The sequence below is a fragment of the Pogona vitticeps genome, chromosome 2, assembly GCF_051106095.1.
Source record: "Pogona vitticeps strain Pit_001003342236 chromosome 2, PviZW2.1, whole genome shotgun sequence".
Lineage (NCBI taxonomy): Eukaryota > Metazoa > Chordata > Lepidosauria > Squamata > Agamidae > Pogona > Pogona vitticeps.
The window spans coordinates 222292176-222316583 of NC_135784.1; the positions used below are offsets into that span (position 1 = coordinate 222292176).

Below are 24408 nucleotides of genomic sequence, written 5' to 3' on the forward strand. Positions count from 1 at the left end.
CTCTCCCTGATAAGGGGTTATTCACGGCTGCGTGCTAAATATGGCGTCCACCTTGATCCGTGCTGGGTGATTTCTTCAGAGGGAAGAAGTCCGGGTTTGCATCCCTTTCTTCTCCTTCTGCTGCTCACCATCTGCTTTAGAGAGACTTCTCCTAGACTCTCCTTCGATCCCCATTTCAAAAAGGGGATCCCGGACTGGACGGTTCCAGTTTTTCCAGAGAGAGCTCTTCTCTGGAGCTACTGGCAGCACCGCAACAAAGCCCCGCCTCGTGTTTTGTTTACATTTCATAAGCTCCAGCTCCACCTCAACAACAAAAATAGCTTTAAGAACTCATAACATCTCATCTTCTTCTCCACACCACCAACCTTTGCAGCCTTGCATGCAGTCTGCATATCATGTTTGTTTCATATTAAGTGAAAATCTAGCATATGGAACACCTAGCATGTTAAAAATCTGATAGCTGGAACCCTATTCATGTTTTCATAACTTGTCAGTGCTAATTGAGGCTAACTGAGGTAATGACACAGATAACCAACCACATGACTGAGACCTCAATTAGTTGCAAGTAGCCACAGCAAGTTATGCAAATCTTGCCTACCATTACCCCACCTTTCTCTTTGAAAAGGACCCAAGGTGGCTTACAACAATGAAAGATAATATTTAAAATTGAAAACAACGAGTATACAACGGTGGTTAACATTGTTAAAAGACAATATTTAAAACTACGAACAATGAATAAGGAGGCATCTCATACCATTAACAGCCAATATTAAGGCAAAGATCAATAAGTATACAAAAATTTTAAAAATGTCACACTGACAAATGGAAAACATGAGTAGTAGTAAAAATCCAGTCAAAGTAGTAATGCATAACTATCTAAAAATCACACACTGAGGAGAGACTTGCACAAAGAAAAAGGTCTTTGCCCGCATGTGGAAGGATATCAAAGATGGGGCCAGTCTGGTCTCCTGTGGGAGGGAGTTCCAAAGTCTGGGTACAGCAACAGAGAAAGTTCTCTCCTGTGTCCCCCATCAGACACACCTGTGAAGGTGGTGGGACTGAGAGAAAAATCTCTCCTATTATCTTAATACTCGAGCTGGTTCATAATGGGAGATACAGTCTTTGAGCTAGCTTGAACTCAGGCCATTTAGGGCTTTAAATTGTGCCTGGTAACTGATCAGCAGCCAGTGGAGCTGCTGTAGCAAGGGGGTTATGTGATCCCTGTAACCAACCCCAGTCAGCAATCTGGCTGCTACCTTTTGGACCCTTTGAAATTTCCTGATACTTTCCATCGGCACCCCACATAGAGCCCATTACAGTAATCCAGACAGGAAGTTACTAGGGTGTGTATCACAGTGGGCAGATTAGATCTGGCACACATGTTTTAATTGTGCAAATGCACTCCTGACCACCCCCGATACCTGGGCATCCAGGTTCAGGGATGAATCCAGGAACACCCTAAACTGCGCACCAATTTTTTCAATGGGAGTGTAATCCCATCCAGTACTGGCTGCATCTCTGTTCCTTGATCTGCCCTTCAACTGACCAGGAGCACCTCTGTCTTGTCTGGATTAAGTTTCAATTTGTTCACCCTCATCCAGTCCATATTGATACACTAATCTAGAGCCAAAATAGCTTCCTCAGATTTAGGTGGCAAGGAGAGGTGTCATCCGTATACTGGGGACGCCAAACCCCCAAACTCTGGATAATCCCTTCCAGCAATTTTATGTTGATGTCAAATAATATAGGAGACAAATCAGAACCCTGAGGGACTCCACAGGTCAGTGGCCAGGATTTTGAACACCCCCAGGACCACCTTCTGAGTTCTCTTCTCGAGGAAGGACTGGAGCCACTGTATAACAGTGAACACCAATAGCATTCTGGTTGATGTTCACATGAAGAGGCAGTCCGGTCTCTCATTTTCTCACCTCATTGATTCCTCACTTTGTAAACATCTGATGAGATGTATTCCAAGAGGTCTGAGGACTGATAACAGCCAAATGTGTTCCCATCAGAGAGGACTAACTCTAGAGTATACACATGAAATACGTTACATAGGGATGTAAACATGGATTTTGCATTCCAGTCCAATGTTCTTCACATTGGGCTGGAATTCTTCATTCAAGGAAGTTTTGTCAGAATGAATCCTGAAATGCACAAATGACATACCTTTAAATATAGTTTCTCAGAAGTAAATTGATTGTATCTCCAAATAAATAATTTTAAAACTATATCACAAAATAACTCATTTCAGGATGGGAGTTTGGAATTTCTTCATGCCATGAAATGTGTAAGATTTTAAAACTAACCTGAATGTAAGAATATACTGGATTAGGAGCATAAGAAAGAAATTGCTGGTGTTAGACCAATGGACCATATATTCTTGTATTCTGTTAAACACATGATATACCAGATGCCTCTGTGAATCTTGCAAGTAACTGTGAAGGTATCCTTCCTTAAGCATCCAACAATTGATAGATCTATCCTCTAGGAATAGAGCATAGTCATTATCCTCTGAACTAGTGTCCCTATCTTTTGTGGAGTTCTGTAAACATATTACCTCCCTTGTAACTGGAAAAAAGTAGCCTTCATATGTATGCTTCTCCATCATTCTTCTAACGACACATGTGTTTGCTCATTTTTTGTGTGTTTTATAGAGAGTAGTGGTCTCTGGATTTTTCTGTGTTCCTCCTTAAGGCCTGCTTGGTGAGGAAGACGTAGCAGGTCTGAGCTAAAGAGAGACCTCAGCAGGAGTCAGTAATCCATTTGCTGCTTAGTGCTCAGGGAAAAGTTTGGTGACGAATTACAAAGGTGGCAGCATGTCTGCCAATAACCTAACCAGAAAAGTTGCCAATGAAATTACGTACTTATTATCTGAACATTCCATTTTGGGAGAAAAAAAAAATCATACAGGCTGCAGAGGGTAGCCTGACATTACAGTGCAGGATTTTTAAATCTTACCTCGAGGCAAATCTCATACTTACCAGCAAAAATGAAAGAGTGAAATGCTTTATAATGTATATTTAACAACTGATAGTCTGGTGAGCATCCTCCCTGGACTTTTTTGCCTTGCTATCAAAAGACAGTGTTAAGATACATATTTTTACACATTTATGTTATCTGCAGCTATCAAATGTTTACTTTTTAAAATGTTTGCAACTGTGACAGAAAGCCACTGTTTTTTTTAAAAAAACCATAATAAAATTCAGATTGCAAATTAACTCTCAATGGTTTGTAAAGCAGCAAATCCATGAATCAAAACAGGGGGGTTTGCCAAATTTGCTTGATTTGAGTTGGTTAAAAATTTAAATTTAAAAAGAAGCAATTTTTTCTTAGTATTTAATGTTATCTTTATAAATTCAGTCAGTTACAATGGCTATCCATTCATTTACCCTTTAGAAAATTACAATTGGATTAAATCTGTGGATTATCTGAAATGTATAGGTGGAGATTGTATTTTATTATTTTGGAGTGCTAAATGTATTTATTTAAATATTTCCTGTAGTAGTATTCTAATAAGGATTAAGGTGCAGTTGTCTGCACTGGCAACGGCAGTGCACAGCAAGTCCTTCTCTCTCATTCTAATGAATGTTAAGTAGTTGCACAGTACATAGATCTTTGTTGTTAAAATGGCTTTGTTGAAGATATTTTAGATCACAAGGGCCTGGTGGTCTACGTTTTTGTTTGCTTTGACATTACCAAACCACTCTGTTTCTTTAACTATTACTCTAATTATAGCATTTGCATGATAGAGTAACGTTTGCTCAGTGTGTGGACTTCTATCAACAGTGTTTGCATGTAATATTCTTAGCTTAGCTTTTGATGAGCAGTTAGCTCAGCACTTTCGATCGAAGTCAATAATTATGCAGAATCAATAAGGTTCTCTTCTTTTGTGTTTGTCTTTGTTGTTTCTTTGATATGGCCTCTAGGATGCTGCAGGCAAAGTGCTGGACCGCTGGGCCATCATGTCCAGGGAAGAAGAGATCATTACCCTTCAGCAGTTTCTCAGGTTTGGAGAAACCAAATCCATTGTGGAGCTAATGGCAATTCAAGAAAAAGAGGGGCAGGCAGTGGCTGTGCCATCTTCAAAGACAGACTCAGATATAAGGACTTTTATTGAAAGCAATAATCGAACCAGGAGCCCCAGTCTCCTTGCTCACCTGGAGAATAGTAACCCTTCCAGCATTCACCACTTTGAAAACATCCCCAACAGCCTAGCATTCCTTCTTCCATTTCAGTACATAAATCCAGTTTCTGCTCCTCTGCTGGGCCTGCCTCCAAATGGTCTCCTCCTGGAACAGCCAGCACTGAGGTTGCGGGAACCAAGCCTTTCAACCCAGAATGAATATAATGAAAGCAGCGAATCTGAGGTTTCCCCAGCACCCTTCAAGAACGAACAGGCATCCAGCCGAAATGCCTTGACCAGTATCACAAATGTAGAGCCCAAAACTGAGCCAGCTTCCGTGTCCCCCGTTCAGACATCTACTCCTGTCAACGATCTCTCCAAATCTGAACATACCAAAAGTTCTTTCAGAATTCACAGAATGAGGAGGATGGGATCAGCATCACGGAAAGGGAGAGTCTTTTGCAATGCGTGTGGCAAAACCTTTTATGACAAAGGGACACTTAAAATCCACTACAATGCTGTCCATCTGAAGATTAAACATAGATGCACTATTGAAGGTTGTAATATGGTCTTCAGCTCACTTAGAAGTCGCAACCGTCACAGTGCTAACCCCAACCCCCGGCTTCATATGCCCATGCTGAGGAACAATCGAGACAAGGATCTGATCCGTGCCACATCAGGTGCTGCAACCCCTGTTATAGCAAGTACAAAATCCAACCTAACATTAACGAGTCCTGGACGACCTCCAATGGGTTTTACCACTCCCCCACTAGATCCTGTGCTGCAAAATCCTCTGCCTAGCCAACTTGTATTCCCAGCTTTAAAGACTGTACAGCCTGTTCCTCCTTTTTATAGAAGTTTACTTACGTCTGGTGAGATGGTGAGTCCTCCAACCTCATTACCTACTAGTCCCTTGATGCCAGCAACTGGTACAGTAGAGCAGCCTCCTCTTCCTCCTTCAGAATTGGCATTACCTGCAGTAATGATGCCTGCCCAAGAAGTGAATGCTGACCTTGCCCCTAAGAAGAAACCAAGAAAATCGAGCATGCCTGTGAAAATAGAAAAAGAAGTCATTGATACAGCTGATGAGTTTGATGATGAAGATGAGGAGGTTAATGATAACAGAAGTGTGGCCAATGATGGAAGCCATGATAATCATTGCCATTCTCAGGAAGAGATGAGCCCTGGGTTGTCTGTGAAAGACTTCTCAAAAAATGGGAGAAACAGGTGCATCTCAAGGACAGAGTTAAGAAGGGCAGATAGTATGACATCAGAAGACCAAGACCATGAAAGGGACTATGAAAATGAGTCAGAATTCTCAGAGCCAAAACTGTGTGAGGAATCAATGGAAGGGGATGAACATACAATGCATGAAAGAAGCAACTCTATGATGAATCATGACCGGCCTGATGAAAACCACAATGATGTTGTCCACCACAATGAAGTTAAGGTTAAGGAGGAATTTGCGGACCCTACATATGAGATGTTTTACATGAACCAATATGGACTGTACAATGGAGGCAGTGCCAGTATGGCTGCTCTCCATGAAAGCTTCACTTCATCCTTCAGCTATAATAGCCCTCAGAAATTCTCCCCTGAGGGTGATTTGTGTTCAAGCCCAGACCCCAAGATCTGCTACGTGTGCAAGAAGAGTTTCAAGAGTTCCTATAGTGTGAAGCTCCACTATAGGAATGTTCATTTAAAGGAGATGCATGTCTGCACAGTAGCTGGCTGCAACGCTGCCTTTCCCTCACGAAGAAGCAGAGACAGGTCAGTCAATATGGTATTTATTGATATATTTTTGTCACTTTTGTTTTAAATCATTGAAGCCAACTAAGCATAATTCTGTGTAAAATAGGGTAAACTAGCATGTACAGATGGCATCCATATTCCCATGCTACTCTCTATTCACTTTTTTGGTTTCCATTTGTCCTCATATCCAGAAGAGTATACAAACATTGTGCCGTTTCCTTTTGTAAAGATAATGGATTTATTGGAACTAGAGTTGAAAACTGATTTTATTAGTACATCAAAGTGTTTTTGGTATGCTTACAGACTATATATTGGGACGTTCCTTACATTTCTGTGTACCAGCATTCACTGTCTTGTATCATATGTCGAGATGGAGGTATTTGTATATGAATACGAATACCCCTGCACAGATGGACATAACGAGGGTTCAGCCCCCTGTGGCCGGACCATCCACTAACAGCGGAATCCCTTCCTATTGCTCTTTTGCTCTGGACTTGCATGGTCTGCAATCCACTCCTGGCTGGAGGCAGGAGGAGGAGCCTTGCTGCAAGGTTGAAGAGTGGCTCACAGACCAGGTGCTCCAGAGCGATAGGAAGGAAGCGCAGAGCCCATGGCGACAGCGGAAGGTGAGTGGACCCGTGTTATGTCCACCTGTGTGGGGGTATTCGTATACCAATATGAATACCCCCTACTATATCATTTTAGATATCCAAAGTCCATCCATATACTATTGTGTCATCTAAATAATAAATGTACAATATCGAAAATTTTCCATATAGATTGTCACATCTGTTACATTCAGTTTCTTCTTTACCAAGTCAAGAAAAGCTCTAATTTAAAAAGAAGATGGGGGGAAAAGCTCTTTTCAAATGTATTCTAAAACACATGAGCCCACTGATGATATTTTACAGCATTATATGGGGATCCTATTAAGTGTCCCATTAATGCTAGACATGCACAGTAATAATGATGAAATGCACCACTGGAGACCAAGATAATCTCTGACAGGCTGCTGTCATTGCCCGGGAGACACCTGAATGTGCTCATGGTCCTCACATTCTTCAGGAAGGCTCCCTCCACATCCTCCTCTTTTTAAATTGAGAGTGTTCCTTCTGATGATAGCACAATGCACTCATGTTACATCATTTCTGAAATAGTGTCATTTAACAGAAGCAGCTGGCCCTACACATTTTAGCTATGTGTGCTTTTAACAGATTCCTTTCTTATCCTCATTTCTACAAAAAAAAGAGTAAATGATATTTGCAAAAGTTGGTCATTAATAGGTGAATAATTTATTTTGTATTTGTGGATGTAAGCACATACTTGCACATAGCATATCCTGTAGAAATGCTTTAATGTGATAACAAGATTGGAGCTATGTATGAAAATAGATGCATTTAAGAAATATCAGTTCCTACTTAATCCATTGACACCTACATACTAAATTCCAAAACGAAGAAAATAAGCAATCTATTGGGCCATGGTCAGTTACTGTAACTGGCTCACTTACATTGAGCCCCAGGAGGCCTTGGAGTATCTGTTCTTAGATGACAGATATTATTAAGCAGAAATCAGCAAATAAATCAAATGAAAGCCAAACACCTAAATCTGATCCACCTCAAACTGATTAAGTGGAACTATGGACTTGTGTGGTGTGCATCAAACAAAACACAGTGTTTTGTTTGATGCACACCACAGAATTTTGTAGTGTATACCTAAACCATAAATTGTACATACAACACAGAGGTCTTTCAGAATGTGAATATTGTTAAGGAAGTGTTTATCAGGGACATAACATCATTATAACCCTTTGTTAAAGTTATCTTCATCCATGTCTCAGTGATTACTTAAGCAGGTGTATAAGTCTTTTTGAATGAGTTGTGATGAACTTTCAACTTACATGTTGTCCCTCTTCCTTTGTGCACAAGAGGAGAAAAGTCAATGCTTCCGTTTTCTTGTTAGAATAAATCATAGTTATCCATGTTACATAAAGACAGAGGGAACCATTTTTTCCTTGTAGCCAAAGTTATTTATCAAACTGATTTGACCCTGGTCTCCTTTAATTAACTGTTCTTAGAACACCCCACTGTTCCCAAATGTGCATTTAAGAAGAGGGAGTAGGGAAAAAGTAGATCTGAATCTTGCTGCAACTTACTCTTAATCGTTTATGCTGTTGCTTACATCACTAACATGATCATTTGAACTGGGCCTTTATAGAAAAGTGGGATCATTTTTTCATGTGTGAAGTGTCCTTTTCTTTGACACTAATAGTACAATGCTAAGTGTAGCTGGGATCCCAAGAACTAGTTCCAACAGGAGAATGAGCATTAAAGCTTTAGAAAAAGCTCAGATTTTCTAAAGCAGTTTGTGATGCGAGTAAAATACTCATTTCACTAGTTCAGATTCCTTGAACAAAGCCATTCTTTGGTTATCAAAATACACTTGGAAGTAAGCTTCATTGAATCCAAATGAGACTTACTTCTAGGCAAGTTCACTTAACTTTGCAAACTTACTTTTATTGACAACTAGGTTTAATGCTACTTTGGCTTATGTGGGTTGCAAATCTCATTGTATGGACAGTGCAAACCTGCTGTCCAGTAATCTGCCTTCCAGTATTTTTGGAAGCTCAGTTTGGTTCTGTGGGAAAGATTCATGTTAACAAGTTGTACTGTAGTACTAGGCTCTCCCTTATATACTGTGCAGATTTACATAAACATTTCCCTATTTCATTTTCTGGGGGAAAACTGCAAAGCCTGTAGTGGTATTGTTTAGCTGTAGTGTATTTTCAAACAGAGGAAATTTGCTGGATGGGTGTTTTACACAGATATGTGTGTGCTTGAGTTTGGGTGTATCCATATATGTGTCCATGTCTACAAACTGTCCTTCTGGCAAGGTTCTTCTATTTGAAAGTATATTTCAAATGAAACAGTAGCACTATGGATAATAAATTGAATCAGATAACAATGTTTGGTGGCCATTATAGAGCATCATTGTGGAGTTTATAGCTTGACAGTTTATGAAATGTTATTGATCAACATAAAGATCACAGCTGTGTTGATAAAACATCAACGTAATTAAGTTAAGTTGGAATGTTTACCATAATTTATATCTAGTTTGTACTAGACTAAATCCACTGTTCTGCTGAAAGGACATCCAGATCTTTCTTTCCCTCCCACCCCAATGCAATCCCCCTAAGGTCCAGAAGCTTTCTCCACCCTTCCAAAGCAGGGTTTGAGAAAGGATGGCTTCACTGCTCCTAGTTCCAAAGGATTCTGTTGTTCTGTCAACAATATTACACCCTGCCCGGTATCTCTTCCTCAGACTTAGCACAAAATACACAGGGAGTTTGTTTTCTTAATTCTTTTCTTTGCAAGTAGGCTTGATTTCCAAAAAGTACAGCTGTTCTGTATGCATGCTGTTCATGTGGTGTCCTGAAAAATCTCAAGAATGGTTTAGGGTTTTGACATGCACCCTATGAATTATACATGTTGTATGATGCCCTAGATTTCTATTGTCTGCATAATTTTACCACAGATCCCACAAAAATAGAGTTGGATTGCAAAAGTGCCAGTAACTTTTGCAGACACTTAAATAGGCAGTAACTGGAGTACCCCTTTTTTGTACTCACTGTTTAAATACCCAGACCTAATTCTGACTGAGAGGTCAAAGAAATAAAGAAATGAAAGCCAAAATGAATGTGAAGTAGGAAGGATAATTAGATAGTGGTTTTGCAGTTCCTTACAATCTCACATTTTCTGAAATTACTCCAGTACCAATGTACAGATGCATTTCAGAATGAGACCTAATTTTTATTGTTAGTCGTTTATACTTTACACCAGACATTATCTCTAGATAGAAAGGTGAGCATTTAAGTTAAAATCGCAGCCCTGTGAGCTTTTCTGTAATTTAACATTTTCTTGTTGACCTTCGTAGAGATTGCTTCTTAAATGAAATCTTACAAAGAAAGCCTATTACATGTCTAGTCCTTCAAGTAGGGAAGAAGACCTTGAATATGTAAACCAGTGTATAGTGCCTTATTGACTCCACTGCCAAATAAATGGAGTAATAATACAGGAAGGAGAACCTATTTCAGTCACCTTAATGGGCTGTTAAGTTTAGAACCCAATTATGGTCATTTCAGCACTAATTGCTGTACCAGAAATGTGAAACATCCAACCAAATGCATACATGAAGAATGTCACATTTTAACATTGTATTTAAACCTCTGTTTGATTGAGCACCACTGTAAAAATAATAGTGTTTTTTTTCTTTTTAACTATTTGGATAAATGCACAGATCTATGAACTAAAACTACTCTTCTGTCCCAGTAGCTGTAATACGCAAAGAAGAAATATAAAAGTTCTTCCTCTAACTAATATTTATGGCTGAAGAACTTTACAAACCAATCTAAAAAAATTAAGTATTTGTACAAGATACACACAAAAAAACTTTAGCATTTATATACTGATAAACCCTTCATTTGGAATATTTTGTTTTTTACAGTAAAATCTAGTTCATTTGGAATTGCTCATTGCTCAATTAATATAAGAGGTCAGTAGTACACTGCTTCATTTAATTCAGAGCTGGGGAGCATATGGCCCTCTGGAGGCTGGGTGGACTCCCCTTCTTATCAGCCCTAATCACTGTGACCAGCGATGACAGACAATAGGAACATTTGGAGGACCATAGATTTCCCAGTTCTGTTTTAATCTCTTTCTTCCCAAGTTTGATAAATAATCACATTGATGGAGTTATGTAGGGGCACAAGTGGCAAAGACAACAAATCAAGATTATAGGAAGCTTTTGAGAAAAATGAATGGAAAAATCTGGAAAGGTAACTATTTGTGATCATTTGGAGAATGCTGATTATACAGTCTTAGGAAGAAACAACTGAAAAGGAAAAGTCACACAATTTGAGACTGCTGAGACAGAAACAAATAAAATCACTGCCTTGTTGTAGTTTTATAATTGTTGGCCTTTCAAGCTCCAGCTGACATATTCTTTGGATGAATATCTTATGTGCTTGCCATGTATTCATTCAACATGTGGACAGGTGCCTTTATCCATGCTTCCACAGATCATTAAACACATCTTTAGATCAGCCTTAGTTTAGAAGCCTGTCCTCTTAGAAGATGTTGTTATGATTCAATTTATAGAAGCTCTGCACAGCTGGAGATTTGCCAAACTGAACAAAGCTATGAACCACCATCTACAAGTGGCACAATAATAAATGCTCTTTTAGATGCCTTCTTGACATTTATTTCACTTGCATTTGGCTTGGTGGGGTGCATGTTACATTTTCATCTATCTAAGGCAGTGGCTCCCAACCGTAAGCCCCAAGATGTTTGTGGCCTAAAACTCCCAGAAGCCTCCACCACTAACTGTGCTGTCCCGGATGTCAACGAGTTGTAGTACGAGAACATCTGGGGACCCAAGGTTAGGAACCTCTGATCTAAAGCATTCTAATAAATTAATTTTCTACTGCTATCAGCAGTTGGTAATGTAAACATCTGTTATTACCTTGGGATAGGTTCTGGCTTTGTCCAGCCACAAGTTTCTTCAGATGTTAAGGCGTAAATTTATGTAAAATACATGCACTTCTAGCATATTAACCTCTCCAAGTTACGAAGAAAGGAACTTTATGCTTTGCCTTCCTCCGAGTAAAGGATGCTAATTGTTAAAGTTTGTTTTTACATTTTTGCAGAACAAAAAGCATGTGCGTTTGTCTGCAACATGGGAAAGGTGATTCACCCCATGAATAAATTTAAAAACAAAATAATATTTGCTCAAGGTGACTTATAAATAAATATGAGGCAACTGTTGGTGCCAAGTGTGATCCTGCCATTAGGTTGCTAGTTAAATCAGTCCAGATTTAAATTTGTAAACTCCTTGATTTATATGGAAAAAGACATCTGTATTTGGTTTATTAAAACCTGCTGATGTTTCCAGAACTAAATTTGTGTGCAGATAGGCCTCTGGGTAGTTATTTCAAGAAAGCAGAACCATATCCTACTGGCTCATCTAGTTACCTGATTTCCAACCCTGTACAGGTGTGCTTGAATAAATTAACATCAGATACCTCTGAAGAGCCACTGCATACATTATCAGCAAAGGTGAAGATGTGAAAACATACTACCTGCCTCCTGTTATCACCTCTTCAAGACAGCAGCAACAATCCCCCCCTTTTTCCAGTCATCCCGCTATGTTTTGAAACTTTAAAGCCAACTTTTCAAAACTACCTTTCCAAGAAATGCTTACAGTTTTTACGTCCCCATAACTACAACAAAGAAAATTCATATTCGTTTGTGTACACCTACAAAATTAGAAGTTGTTTGAAAATTCTATAGGAGGAAACAGTATTGAAAGACTTTAGCTTTTTAGATAACAATCTAATCAAAATTTTGACATTTTTGGACTGTTGTTTCCAATTTAAAGAAATATGACAGGGGAGCTGTGATACTATTTAATTGATGAGTATGCGCTGCTCTTTGGGGTCCAGGAACCAGTTTTTTTTCCAGAAGAGCCAAAGAAATCATACAATGGTCCTTTTCCTTAATGTCTTTATGTTCTCCTGACACCATTAGTTTGTTCTCTCTCTCTCTCTCTCTCTCTCTCTCTCTCTCTCTCTCTCTCTCTCTCTCACACACACACACACACACAGGCAGAATGATTTTAACTTGCAGCAGCATTATTGCATTATATCCTTGATAAAATGGGATAGTATAATTTTATAACTTCAGCACACCAGAACCTCACAATCACTGGAGAAAGATAACTGGAATACAGAGAAGTAAAGGATAGCCAAATGCAAAAAGAGGTGATACCTTTATAGACCACTAAAACATCATCATACAACACACAAGCTTTCTTGGGTTAAAACACCACTTCATCAGGTTTGCACCAGTGTGAAGTATTTAAAGTCCAAATGTTCATGACAAGATTTTGCCAGGCATGTTTCTCTTAATTGTAAGTCAGGAATCTGGTTACTGTTTTATGATTATTGCTTTAGGCATCTGTGGATTGAGTGTAACAACGGAGTTCTCCAATCAAAGAATGCAGAGTTCATTGTCCAGTGCCCATGGCAAATCCCTCTTTATATTAGATAACAGTGTGTTTTGTTAAATGATTATCACCTTAGATGCTTAGATGTCATCCTGAAAAATGCTCTTGAATTCACAAGAAGTCCACCTGCAAATAATTTTCAAGTAATGTTTATATTTTTACCACACGACTAACTGCATTTGGAACCTTAAAATATAGAACACTATCACTTGAAAGGCATATAAAAAGCACTTCCTGAAAAGCAGATGGAGGGGCATTTTAAGTTGGCTAGAATCAATTGTTCTTTACAAAGGCTTGCTGAGAAATAATTAACTTAACAGAAAAGCTGTTTTTTCAATGCTTGTTTTCAGGGTTGGAACAGTATCTAAACTCAGAACTGGGCAGGATTTAACTGTAGTCAGGCAATTTTAAAACAATGCAGCCTGTCAAATAAACTGATATTGCAGGAAGGTTAAACTAAACCATAGAATTAATTGCTTTTCTCAGAGAGTTACAGGTGCCTTTCTTGGGGCATAATGAAGAACAGACACAAAGATGCAGAAGATGAAAGTAACAGGAATTTTTAAATAGCAAGTGGGGATCTGGTTGAAATATATGCTGTCCCATAAACATCATGACAGTCACCAGAGATACAAGACAAATTAAAATCACTTGTTAAACAGAGTCATGCATGAAGGAGATCTTTACCAAATTTCATGCATTTCAGATTGGTTTTTACAAATGAGAAGTACTTGTTTGACAGAACCATCTGGGCAAGGTGTGGCTTTTCCAGAAGCAGCATTCTAGAAGTGCTGCCTTCTTTGTTCTGCTCTGCAAAGCCCTAGAAAATTAGCAATTAAGGCCAGCTTTGTTAGCTGTTAGGCGCCTTGTGGCTCAGTGGTTAAACTGCAGTACTGCAACCATAACTGTACTCACCACCCAGGGTTCAAATCCAGGTAACCAGCTTAAGGTTGACTCAGTTTTCTGTCTTTCCAAGGTCAGTAAAATGACCAGTTTGGGGGGGGGGGAGAGAGAGAGAGAATGTGTAGCCTGCATAATTAACTTGTAAACAGCCCAGCGAGTGTTTTAAGTGCTACGAGGTGGTATATAACCAAGCGTGCTTTGCTTTGCTTTTTTTTAATTTTTTAAACTCAGTACTTGTCAGTTTACCATTTAATGGTGTGGACCTTAGCTATTATTATCATTAGAGAGAACTTTATGTCTGGAGAAGTAGCATGTCTACAACTTATCATCATCAGGTGCTGTCAAGTCAATTCTGACTCATAGCAGCCCTTTATCAGGATTTTCAAGCCAGAGAGTCCTCAGAAGTGGGTTACTGCTCCCTACTTCTGGAAGCATTTCTGGGGCTATGCAGCTTGCCCAAAGCCACACATGCTGGTTCTTCTGGGACGCACAGTTTGGAATTCAGCTCTTAACCTCTGGCACTGAGCTATACAGCCAACAGTATCTAAACAGTTCGTAGCAATTGTAAAGGAATAATAGCAGTTTATTAATTGGAACTTTGGTTTGAATATCATACATTGGTTTTGGAATGCACCCAGCTCATTTTCGTATTTCAAGGAACAGAAGCCTTTAGATATAGCTGCTATTTTAAATATGGAGCTACGTTTTGCCATGAGCAGAAGATAGGGGAAGAGTTAATTATGAAAGAATTTCACATTTCTGTTAACTCTTAAAATGCTCTGTATTATTTTAAAAGATGCTGCTTGATTGCAGAATAATTGAACTGTTTAAAATTGACATTTACCACCTAAGAGATTTATACAACAGCCTTCTTCTCTACATGGAAAGGAAAACAAAAATTTAAAGGCCTTCAATTTGCCAAAACTAGTGTGTTGTAAAAATATAATGTACAGGATTTATTGCAAATTTATGCAAAACTGTTTCTGTTTAAAAAGAGAGAGAAATTGGGATTTGTGTAGGCAAAATTTTGGATTTAACTTATTGTTTTCCAAATATTTCCAAATTCATGCTTTGTGTCAAACTCTATGATTTAAAAGAAGAATTTTAAATTCATTATAAAAAGCTGTACATAGCACAGCTTCAGTGCCCTTGCCTTCAGTGGTTTACAAAGCTCCTTACTTATTTTATTAACTGCTCTCCAGTTTTTTTCTTGCTTTTTTTTTCTATGTAGGCCCCTTAGCCTCGTAACTAAACCCGAGATCATTTCAGCTGCAAAAAGAAAAAAGAAAAGAGTAAATTTTAATGCCTTTACATCTGAGGCAATGCTTTTGCATTTAGTATTCAGGACTTTAAACAAAAAGTATGTTGATCCCAGTTCTGTTGCTTTATCAGATTATTCAAGCCATCAATCTTGCTTTAAAAATGAAGAAGGATAAAAACCACATCTTAGTTGGATCCATGAGCTAGGCCCTTGACCTGTGACAAAGATACCCTAACTAACACACAATGAGGTGTCAAGGTTTCATGAGAAAAGAAGGCAGGTGTTAGCGCAAGAGGACAGCACCTTCTCACTAGGGAACTTCTAAGGCCTGATAGCCAGTTACAGAAGCAGCACTAATTCTGCAGCCTTTTTAGCCTGTGCCGTCACAAAGGGGGCACAGCTGGGTCACCCAACTCACTAGTAATTGCGTTTTACAGACTTCTAAAGCAATTGGCTCAGTCAGTCCCAATTCAATAAAAGTGGAGAGCAAGAGCATTTTTGTTCTATTTTTTTAACTTGAAATTATTTCATTCAGCAGTCTGTCTTTTTTATTGCCAGGACTTGACATTAGCACTCCAAGCTATATTAGCATCCATTTCAGCAGTTCAGTAATGGTATTAAAAAAACACTTAACTTCAATGGTGAATGGTTGTATGACAGTGCCATAAAAAATCACATTAAAAAAAATGTATGTATTTGTCCCTGAATCCCCCCCCCACTTGTTTAACTGCTTCAAAACTATGGTGTCATTAGCAAAGAGTTGCAATCTTGAGAGAAGCCCAAGAGATTCCTGTGAAGCTGCCTTCCTCGAGCCACCCCCTCCAAATCACAACAGCAAAAAAACAAGTTGGAAGACAAAGAAAGAGGAATTTAAAAGAAAAAGAGAGAGACTCAAATTGTCTGTTAGGATCTGATGAACAGTAGCCCTCAATTTATCACATCTGTTCCAGAATATACTGGTCTCAGTGAGAACATGCCTACTGGGTTCAATGGGTAATTAAAATATAAGTCAGCCAAGGAAGGACTAATGTAGTAAAAATACCTGAGGTAAAAGTCTTTGGCAACTTGTGCCTTAGTGGGATTTATTTTGAACCCCACACCCTCTTAGTAGTTGGAATGAGACATTAAGTACCTTGGCAGTGTAGGGTGCTCGTAAATGATGGCATTAGGTTCTAAATTTTGATTAAACATTCTGTAATTAATCAGTGGTAGATATGAAGCAGTTGTTGGGATCCAGAGCTTAAAATGCTTGAGACATAAAACATTACAAAGTAATTAGAAGTGCTCATTCATGAGAGGAAGGATTGCTCTCAATAAAGAGGTAAATGATAGTGTGTTTATTGTGGACGTAGGCAGCCAGTGCAATATGATAAACTGCAGGAGATACACATATCAGTAATCATCTGCATTATTAGTGTCATTAATCATAATTCTAAAAATATGACAGCCGCCGCCAACTTTTGACCAATTTTCCTTCTGCCTGTTGGCCGTTATAACTTCACTAATAGACTGCAGAGCCCCTGTGTGTGTGGCAGTTTTGCATTGAGAATGGAAGGTTAATTATATTTCAGCTGCTGATTCCTTCTCTCCTTGGAAAAGCCTTAGCACTTTGACAATCCCAGGAGCTTGCTGCTGTTAAACCAGTAAAACTACTTTATTGAAATTTTCTTTGTTGGTCAGGAGTGAGTAGATGTTTCAAATGAAATATAAGCGCCAGCCTGGGACAGTTGCTAACAGTTCTTGCTCCCAAGTAATTCTTGGAAGGGAAACCAAATTCGTACTTCCTCTTTGCTTGGTCTCTAGTTGATAGGGTTTTTTAAAAAGCCTCTCAGAATTTAATAACCAATAACTATAGTAAGTACAGAACATTTTCATGGAGTCTCAGACTAAAAAGTGAAGTTGGCATAGATACTTTGCTGATAGTAGTCTGTCATGAAGACAATTACTAGAAATACTAAAAGTATCATGACAAACATTGTGTGTAAGATAAGCAGAGAGAGCCAAAGCCTTTTACACTGTAAATCGAAACAGCATTCTGACTAACACAGTGTGTCTGAAATAGCAACACAATATTCAACAGCAGTCCAAGCTACTTTGGTATTTATTTACAAATTTCAGCTCTTGCAAAAGTAATTTAAAAGAGTGAAATAAACACGCATTTTCCAGGGATTTTGTTTCGCTCTTGCAATGTGAATTTGATTGAACAACTTCTGGATTCATTGACTCTCTTATAATTTCAAATACAGTATACACAACAATAATAATAACTAATACTGACATTTGTCCAAATAAAAATGACATCAATTTGAAGAACATTCTTTTAAGCCATAAATTCAGTCAAAGTTTAGAAGATTTCTTTCCAGACACATTGATTATGTAACTAAATTATTTCTAGTATATCAATCTTGGTGCTAAAATTGGAGGTAACTCTCAGGGCTGGTTCAACATGCATGTTCACTTCTGGATAGTAGCATCTGCTGAAAATCATCATGAACAGAAGTGAGTCACCATCAGATTAAAGAGTAGGGACTGAAAGCATACTTACTAAATTCCCCATTCTTGTAGACTTCAGCTTTCTTAACAAGATGAGACATCTTAATGAGGAATTTTAGACCCAAGAAGTTATCTTCCTAAAGCCAAGAGCACAACAAACAGGTCCAAGTTTCCCATGAAGGTCACTGAAATTTACATAAAATGTCTCTCCTTACCATTTGAGAAGGAAAGTGTGCCCATGGCACTCATGCATCAGTCATAAAAGAAGTGGCTGGTGGTTCAGAAAGATGTGAACAATCTATTTGATGTTTCAGATTCTTAAATAAAGCATCATCATCTTAATGTGAAGAAATTTGTACAAATTTTGAGGTGTTTCATATTTTACGCAAATTTGCACCAATTGTATGACATCGGCAAATTTGGGCAAAATGGGATATCCATCCCCAATTTTTTTGTGAGAGCAAGTACTTCTGCAACTCTTCATCCTTACTAGGAAGGTAAGTTAAGGATTTATTAGAGAGAACAATTCAATTTTCCTTCCAGTTTTGGATTAGTGCTTTGCAGTGGGACCAAGAGTCACAGAGCAAAAAATAATCAAGCGTAAGGTACACACATGCTTGAACAAGCCCTTTTAATCTTTCCATGTTAAAGTTCTGCATCAATCCAGACTTCTAATTCAAAGTGTGTTCCAGAAGTGTTATATAAATTCATATCACTGGTCTGGAAGTAGTTCACTCTAGTGTTTTTTTTATATACTGTACTTGTTTGGTTGGTTTATGCTAGTGTATACAACCACCCAAACCAATATGCATAACATAGAATCAAATACCACCTGGCCTTGTATCTATATGGCTAAAAGGACTGTGTTCTATTTCTTGCCACATCATGTCTTGTTTTCAAGGGACCTGTTATGTTGTAGCCCCTCTTTCCTTATTGTGCTGCTGCAAAATAAGAAAAGAGAAGGCCGGGCTTGGTTTTAGACTTGCACTGGATCACAGGTACATCATGGCTTCCATATCAATGGCTTCACCAGCAGACTGTCAAGTCAATTCAAATATGTAGTATTCAGGCATTTGCTATTACTTTGTAAAATGCATATCCCACCTTCTCCTAAATTTTGCTGAAGGCATCACTGATATTTTGGACCTCACTTCAGAGATTCCTGAATGATATGTGAATTTTCTGAGGATTTGCAGTGTGCATGAGAGCTGGTTGAAACATTTCATTTTAAAGAAAACAATATTTATTTATTTATTAAATTTATACCCCGTCCATCTAGACACATGTCTACTCTAGGCGGCTAACAATAAAAATAGAATAAAAACAGTATAATAAAATTAAAAGCCACAATAATAATATAGCTCAAGATGAGGAAAAAATAAAATACAGTACTTTAAATTCAAACCATAATGGCCACAATCCTTTTGCAGATCTCTGCTGGCATAGCAGGACCAACATCACCAACAACACTAAATTGCCATTAATTAAAGATTGCTTTTTTTCAGTTTTGGGATGCTTGTGACTTCTGCACAATAAGACAATGCTTCTTGAGTTTGTTTTTTAAAGGAAATCTTAATGATGTCATTCTTGTTGTGTTGGTGGAGCTCCACAAGAGGGTACTGGCCAACATGTTACAAGCAATACCTCTTAGAAAGTTGTTATTCATTAAGAAGACATGTTGCCTTTCATAGATGGCCTGCAGAAGGCACATAAAAGCCACTGGTGGTTCCACAGGTATGTATGAACTCCTGTCTGTGGATAGATAGTACCTGGAAAATGCTATGCAGCAGTGAGAACTTCACAATTTCAAGCAGTCAGACCTATGAAGTTGGCCTAACTGAGTCACTGCAGTCTGCTCCTATACATATTATGAATGGTTTATAATTATTGCCTGATTCACATCTATGCTTACTTCATTTTAGCAAAGCTTGACCGGCATTTTTGTTTAGATTTTTTACCACTTCAAGATGCTTAAAAACTTCTGGTTTCTTTTTTTCTGCTCTGGAATGGGACTGTTTGCCTTGAGGCAGCTGGTAAAGTGTAAGGTTGAAGTGTTGCAATACAACTTACACCATTACTGAGTAACTGAGGCAAGTATGCCAGTGGTTATGCTTCTTGTTTGTCGTGTCTTTTGATCTTTAATGAACAACAACAGTAATTTACTAAGAGTGTGCATTGACCTTGATGCTTTTGAGCACACAGCATCTGTTGGAAAAATGTAATTCTGTTCACACCATAAGAGCCATCTCACTTAACACCTTAACAGGTATGTACTGAATTACCAGGCCTTGTGAGGGTGCAGAAGTCTCAGATTTTACTTTTCTAAAGAATTCCACAAGCTGAAGGTATAACAGATGGTCCCTTCCATAGTAAAATTAGAGGATGCGCCTGCTTAGGTGGGGCGCATGCAGCCTACCCAAATGTCATCTTGCTATTAACATATGTGCACATTCTGAAACAGTAACTGGTCTCCCTGTATGCTCTAGCTCTGTGTTTTGTATGCAAAAGGCTTGGTTGCTCCTGCCAACAGCCTAATAATTCTCACTAACATCTTCCGAGTTACAACATTTATAAAGTTGCAAAGTGGAGTAAACAAACCATCTGTTTGGCTTTACCATATATGTCATGCTCTCTTATTAGCATATTACGATTCATTTAGTAAACAAATTTGGTTATTTTGTTCATGTCAAGTCAGAGGGAGCTTGAAGATGATTAACATTCCTGGGACAGGCACATTAATACATTGCTTCCTCTGCAAAGTTAAGTGGCTTCTCGGGAGAATCACCCCTTGTTGACAAGATGAGACTGTCAATTTTGTTTGCCTGCCACATTAGGGGCCGTGAGGGGATGGCAAGTGCTGAGGATGAGGGAGCCGTGGAGGCAGCATCATTCACTGTGAATTGAGAAAAGAAGTCTAATTCTGATAAATGGTCGACCCCAATACATCCTACCTGTTATTACAACAGACGTGCCGTATCTGTGCAGTAAATTAGTTAAACCCCTAAAGAGTTTGGTGAGAGCTTATCTTCAAGTGAATAATTTGAGCGGAGAGGGAGCTGTCTTCGTGACCAGTGTGAATGATTTGTTTCATATTGAAAGGGGTTGTAATGACTGGGATCCACATCTTTAATTTGTAAGAATTTGCTTGTCCTTTATTTCCTGCATTTAATAAGCACTTCTTTACTTCTTCTTTTTTTAATAGGTGCTGAACTGTTTTTTACCTTTTGGATTTTCTTCCTATAAAAGGTTAATATTTTCTCAGATTCTATGCAATTTATAAAAACTTTAGAGGGGGGAAAAGCTGCTCATGCTTCTGGAGTAAAAACTGTCCATATTATTTCAAACAGTGGCGTATATATGTGGTGTAAAAGCCCAGTTCTGAAACATTAACAATGAAAAGAACTGCCATTAAGTAATTCAACAGATGCTGCACGCTACAAAAGATGAAGATGCACATATATTTTTTTGGACCTCTGTGAGACTGGCTCCCTTCAACAGCCCCAGTGCAGGAAAAGCAGGCTGAAAAAACAACCATGGCGCTAGGAAATAAGACTGCAATGCTATACTCTCTTACTTGGGAAAAAGCCCCAGTAAATTCTGTGGTGTTTCTATCTGAGTAGATTTTATATTGTATTGTCATGCTAGGAAATGAGTGACTTACATTTTATTTTCTCATTTCAGGGTAAAATTAGTCTAGATACCTTACCTACCCATTGTGATTTCAAATAAGATGAGAAAGATGGGACTTAGATCTATCTCAGAGAAACATCAGCTTTTGAACAGATCCTTCTTGAGGCTGTCAGGCTGATGCTAGGCTGAGGTTGGAAAACTCATGGTTTTGCCATGTTAGATGGAAGATTCTAAGCATGTACATGGACTCACACAGCCTTGTCTCTCTTGTTTTGTTATCTGGCCAGGGAGCAAAAAATACTGGATAAATAGCAAACATTTAGCCTTTGTAAATTTTATAAAATTAAGGGTTTTTTTTTACAGTTCCTGTAAAATGTACTATGCAGCTTGGATTTATTTTTCAGCTATCCTGCAGAGAATATCCCTTTAGCTCCTTAACTACAAACTACAGAACATGTATTTGCATGGTAGATACTCTCATCTACTTAAGCTTTGCTTTGAATTGCACGGTGGAATAGACATAAGCACTACAAAGGCAAAACAGCATCACTTTATACTTTGAACAAACAGTGAGATATCAATAGTTGTGTATGATTTTAAAGTGATAGCTGTTTTGTACCCATTTTGTGATTCCATGAGACAGGACCTGGTCCATTTAGCTAAAAGGGAAAGGCGCACTGTAGAGGCGAGTGGCGCTGTTTAGATAAGCATAGTGCATCCCACTTTAGTGCATCCTCACCTACAACATACTTGGACACCTGCCTGCAGAAATTGTGGGGGAAAAAATCAAATGAGTTCCTCAAAGGACTCCAACAATTGTTACATAAACTAGTAAAAATATGCAGCTTTCAGGAAGCTCTCCCACCGCTAACTGAAGCCAGCTGAACCATGCCCTGTTATATGTGCCATAGTAAAACCACCACCATACTTCCCTTCTTTCTTCTTGAAAATCTGCTCTCTGTATCTGGCCTAAACTAGAACAGGCATCCAGTGCTACAAAAATGTGAACTCCCTGTGCTAAGGATAATTTATGCATGTTTCATGCAGTGAGAAGCATATGTTACAGTATATAATCCAAGTTACAGTATATATATGATACCTCACTGCAGGGAATGTGCCTTATTTCTCTCACACGAAAACATGAGAAGAATGTACCACCATACAAAAATTTTGCAAAAATACATCTTTCCATAGGAAGACCCATGTAGGCTGAAAAATCAGACATTTACAAAGATAGCGTGTTAAGACAATTTTTTAACATTTGAGTGGTAGTTATAAAGGGAGAGGACATACAGGACATATGAGCATATTCCCAGTATCCACAGTTATTGAACCCTTCTATCAATTCCTATACATGTATATATGATTTACATTCTAGATTGCAGTGAGGGGCTCAAAATTGGTGGTGGTATATCTCATACATCACTGCTGGCAATGCCAGATAAATTTTAGGAGTGATTGAAGTCTCAGTCATCCACTGAGAAATGTCAACAGTCCCCTAAATGTAACCACCAGCATTCAAACATTTGTAAGTATAAATCCAAATACACATTTAAACTCATCTGGGATAACCAGTATCCACATGTCAGCAGTGTGAGCATTTGAGACATATATAAAGCTCGGATTTGCATATTTACATAATATATAAATATATAAATGTGAGAGATTTAATCAACTGACTTGATTACATTCAGTACAAAAATCTTGTAAAATGATAGTCAACAATCTTGATGATTTGCCGTAGGTTAAGAGTTCATTGACATGTGTAAATCAGTTAAATGGTCACATGTCTATTCCAATGAGCCCTTGGAACAAGCACTTTGTGACAATGATCCCATTCATACCTCTAGTAGATTAGAATTACAACTCCCATGGTCCTTTGCCATTTGCTGTGCTGCATGGGGCTCATGGAAGTTGCAGGCCAATCTATCTGGAGGGATGACTTTTCCTCATACCTGCCCTATTCCTTTAACAAAGGTGTAGTTTCTAAGCTTTCTTCAAGAGAAGTTAGATGAGTTAACATTTTTATCATAGACATGCCTTTCTTGGTTTCTGGAATACTGTAATTGATTTGTTAGATACATCATTTCTATAAAATAGCCAGTTACTGTAGATGAGATGGGCTGGACATTGCTAGAAAGAAAAAGGATTATGCCAACTTATGGGTCCTTTGCTATCTTCCTTTTCACAAATTGATAGCTCTTCTTTTTCTCTATATGCCTGCCTCTCTGTCTCTCTTCATATACTTTATATATTTGTCTCAGAGTATTTGGCCAAGAATCATCCCACATTCTAGTAGATCGTAGGGTTCAAAAGCATAGACTGAATTGTGGATTTAGTACTGCCATAAAACTTAAATTGAGGTGGGTCTCATCAGAGTCAGATCTGCTAAAAATCTCTAAAATAATTACTCATTTTAAATGGTGAATCCATACTGTGATTCTGATATTGGCAGGGTTTTTTCTTGTTACCTGTTAAAGTAAAAAAATAATGATGCATTTCAGTTCCTGATTGTTGTACAGTTAGTTGCTAGACAACATTTAATGGCTTCATAAGCTGCTTGGAAATAGGCACTTCACCTCCTTGGAGTCTGCCACAATTAATTCAGTGGGGCAACTGCGGGCAATATTCATGTTATATTGGCTGCAGTCTTTTTTAGAATTGCAGCCACTGAGTTTAAGTGTTCCATGAATTTAGTCCACATCTATAAAAAAGGAGACTTTCTCTTCTATTCTTCATTATTATATCTAAAAGCTCTTGCTAAATATGAAGATGGTCCTAAGCCAACAGAAAATATCATTTTAGAAGTTAATTTTGTTAATTTTGTACTCAGCTGTGGCAGTTAACAATTATACTTGAGAAGTGATCAATGTCTAGCTCATTGAAACTCAGATCCAAATAGTAAGTATCTGATTTGATTGTATTTCTTGGACTGCATAGGGTTTTAATTCGTTACCAGATGTGCCTAGATCAGCTAGAGGCAACAACAAGCAGGAGAAGGCTAAGTAGGGTCTCAACTTTATTCTAAAAATTCCAGGTACATTTTGTTTCTAGGAGCAACTTTGTAACCATTGTGTTACTGTTTCCACATTGAAAAAATAATACAGTACTTTGGATTTCTGCAAGTGAGGAGGCAAACTCTGGCAGGCTCCTTTTCTGTCCCAGCGTGGTATTGCCTTTT

At 38.3% G+C, this 24408-nt stretch overlaps 1 protein-coding gene across 10 annotated transcripts in view; it reads left to right on the plus strand.

Moving 5' to 3' along the window:
• BNC2 (basonuclin zinc finger protein 2) overlaps positions 1-24408 on the plus strand; it is a 651492-nt gene that overhangs the window by 616912 nt on the left and 10172 nt on the right. For 6 of the 10 annotated variants that reach the window (XM_072992075.2, XM_072992073.2, XM_072992071.2 and 3 more), the window contains one exon: positions 3930-5896. In XM_072992075.2, the coding sequence (XP_072848176.2) occupies positions 3930-5896 (1967 nt within the window). Of the gene's footprint in view, positions 1-3929; positions 5897-20799; positions 20844-24408 lie in introns of all 10 variants that reach the window. The other 4 variants (XR_012084287.2, XR_013541455.1, XM_072992076.2 and 1 more) reach the window with 1 other exon arrangement.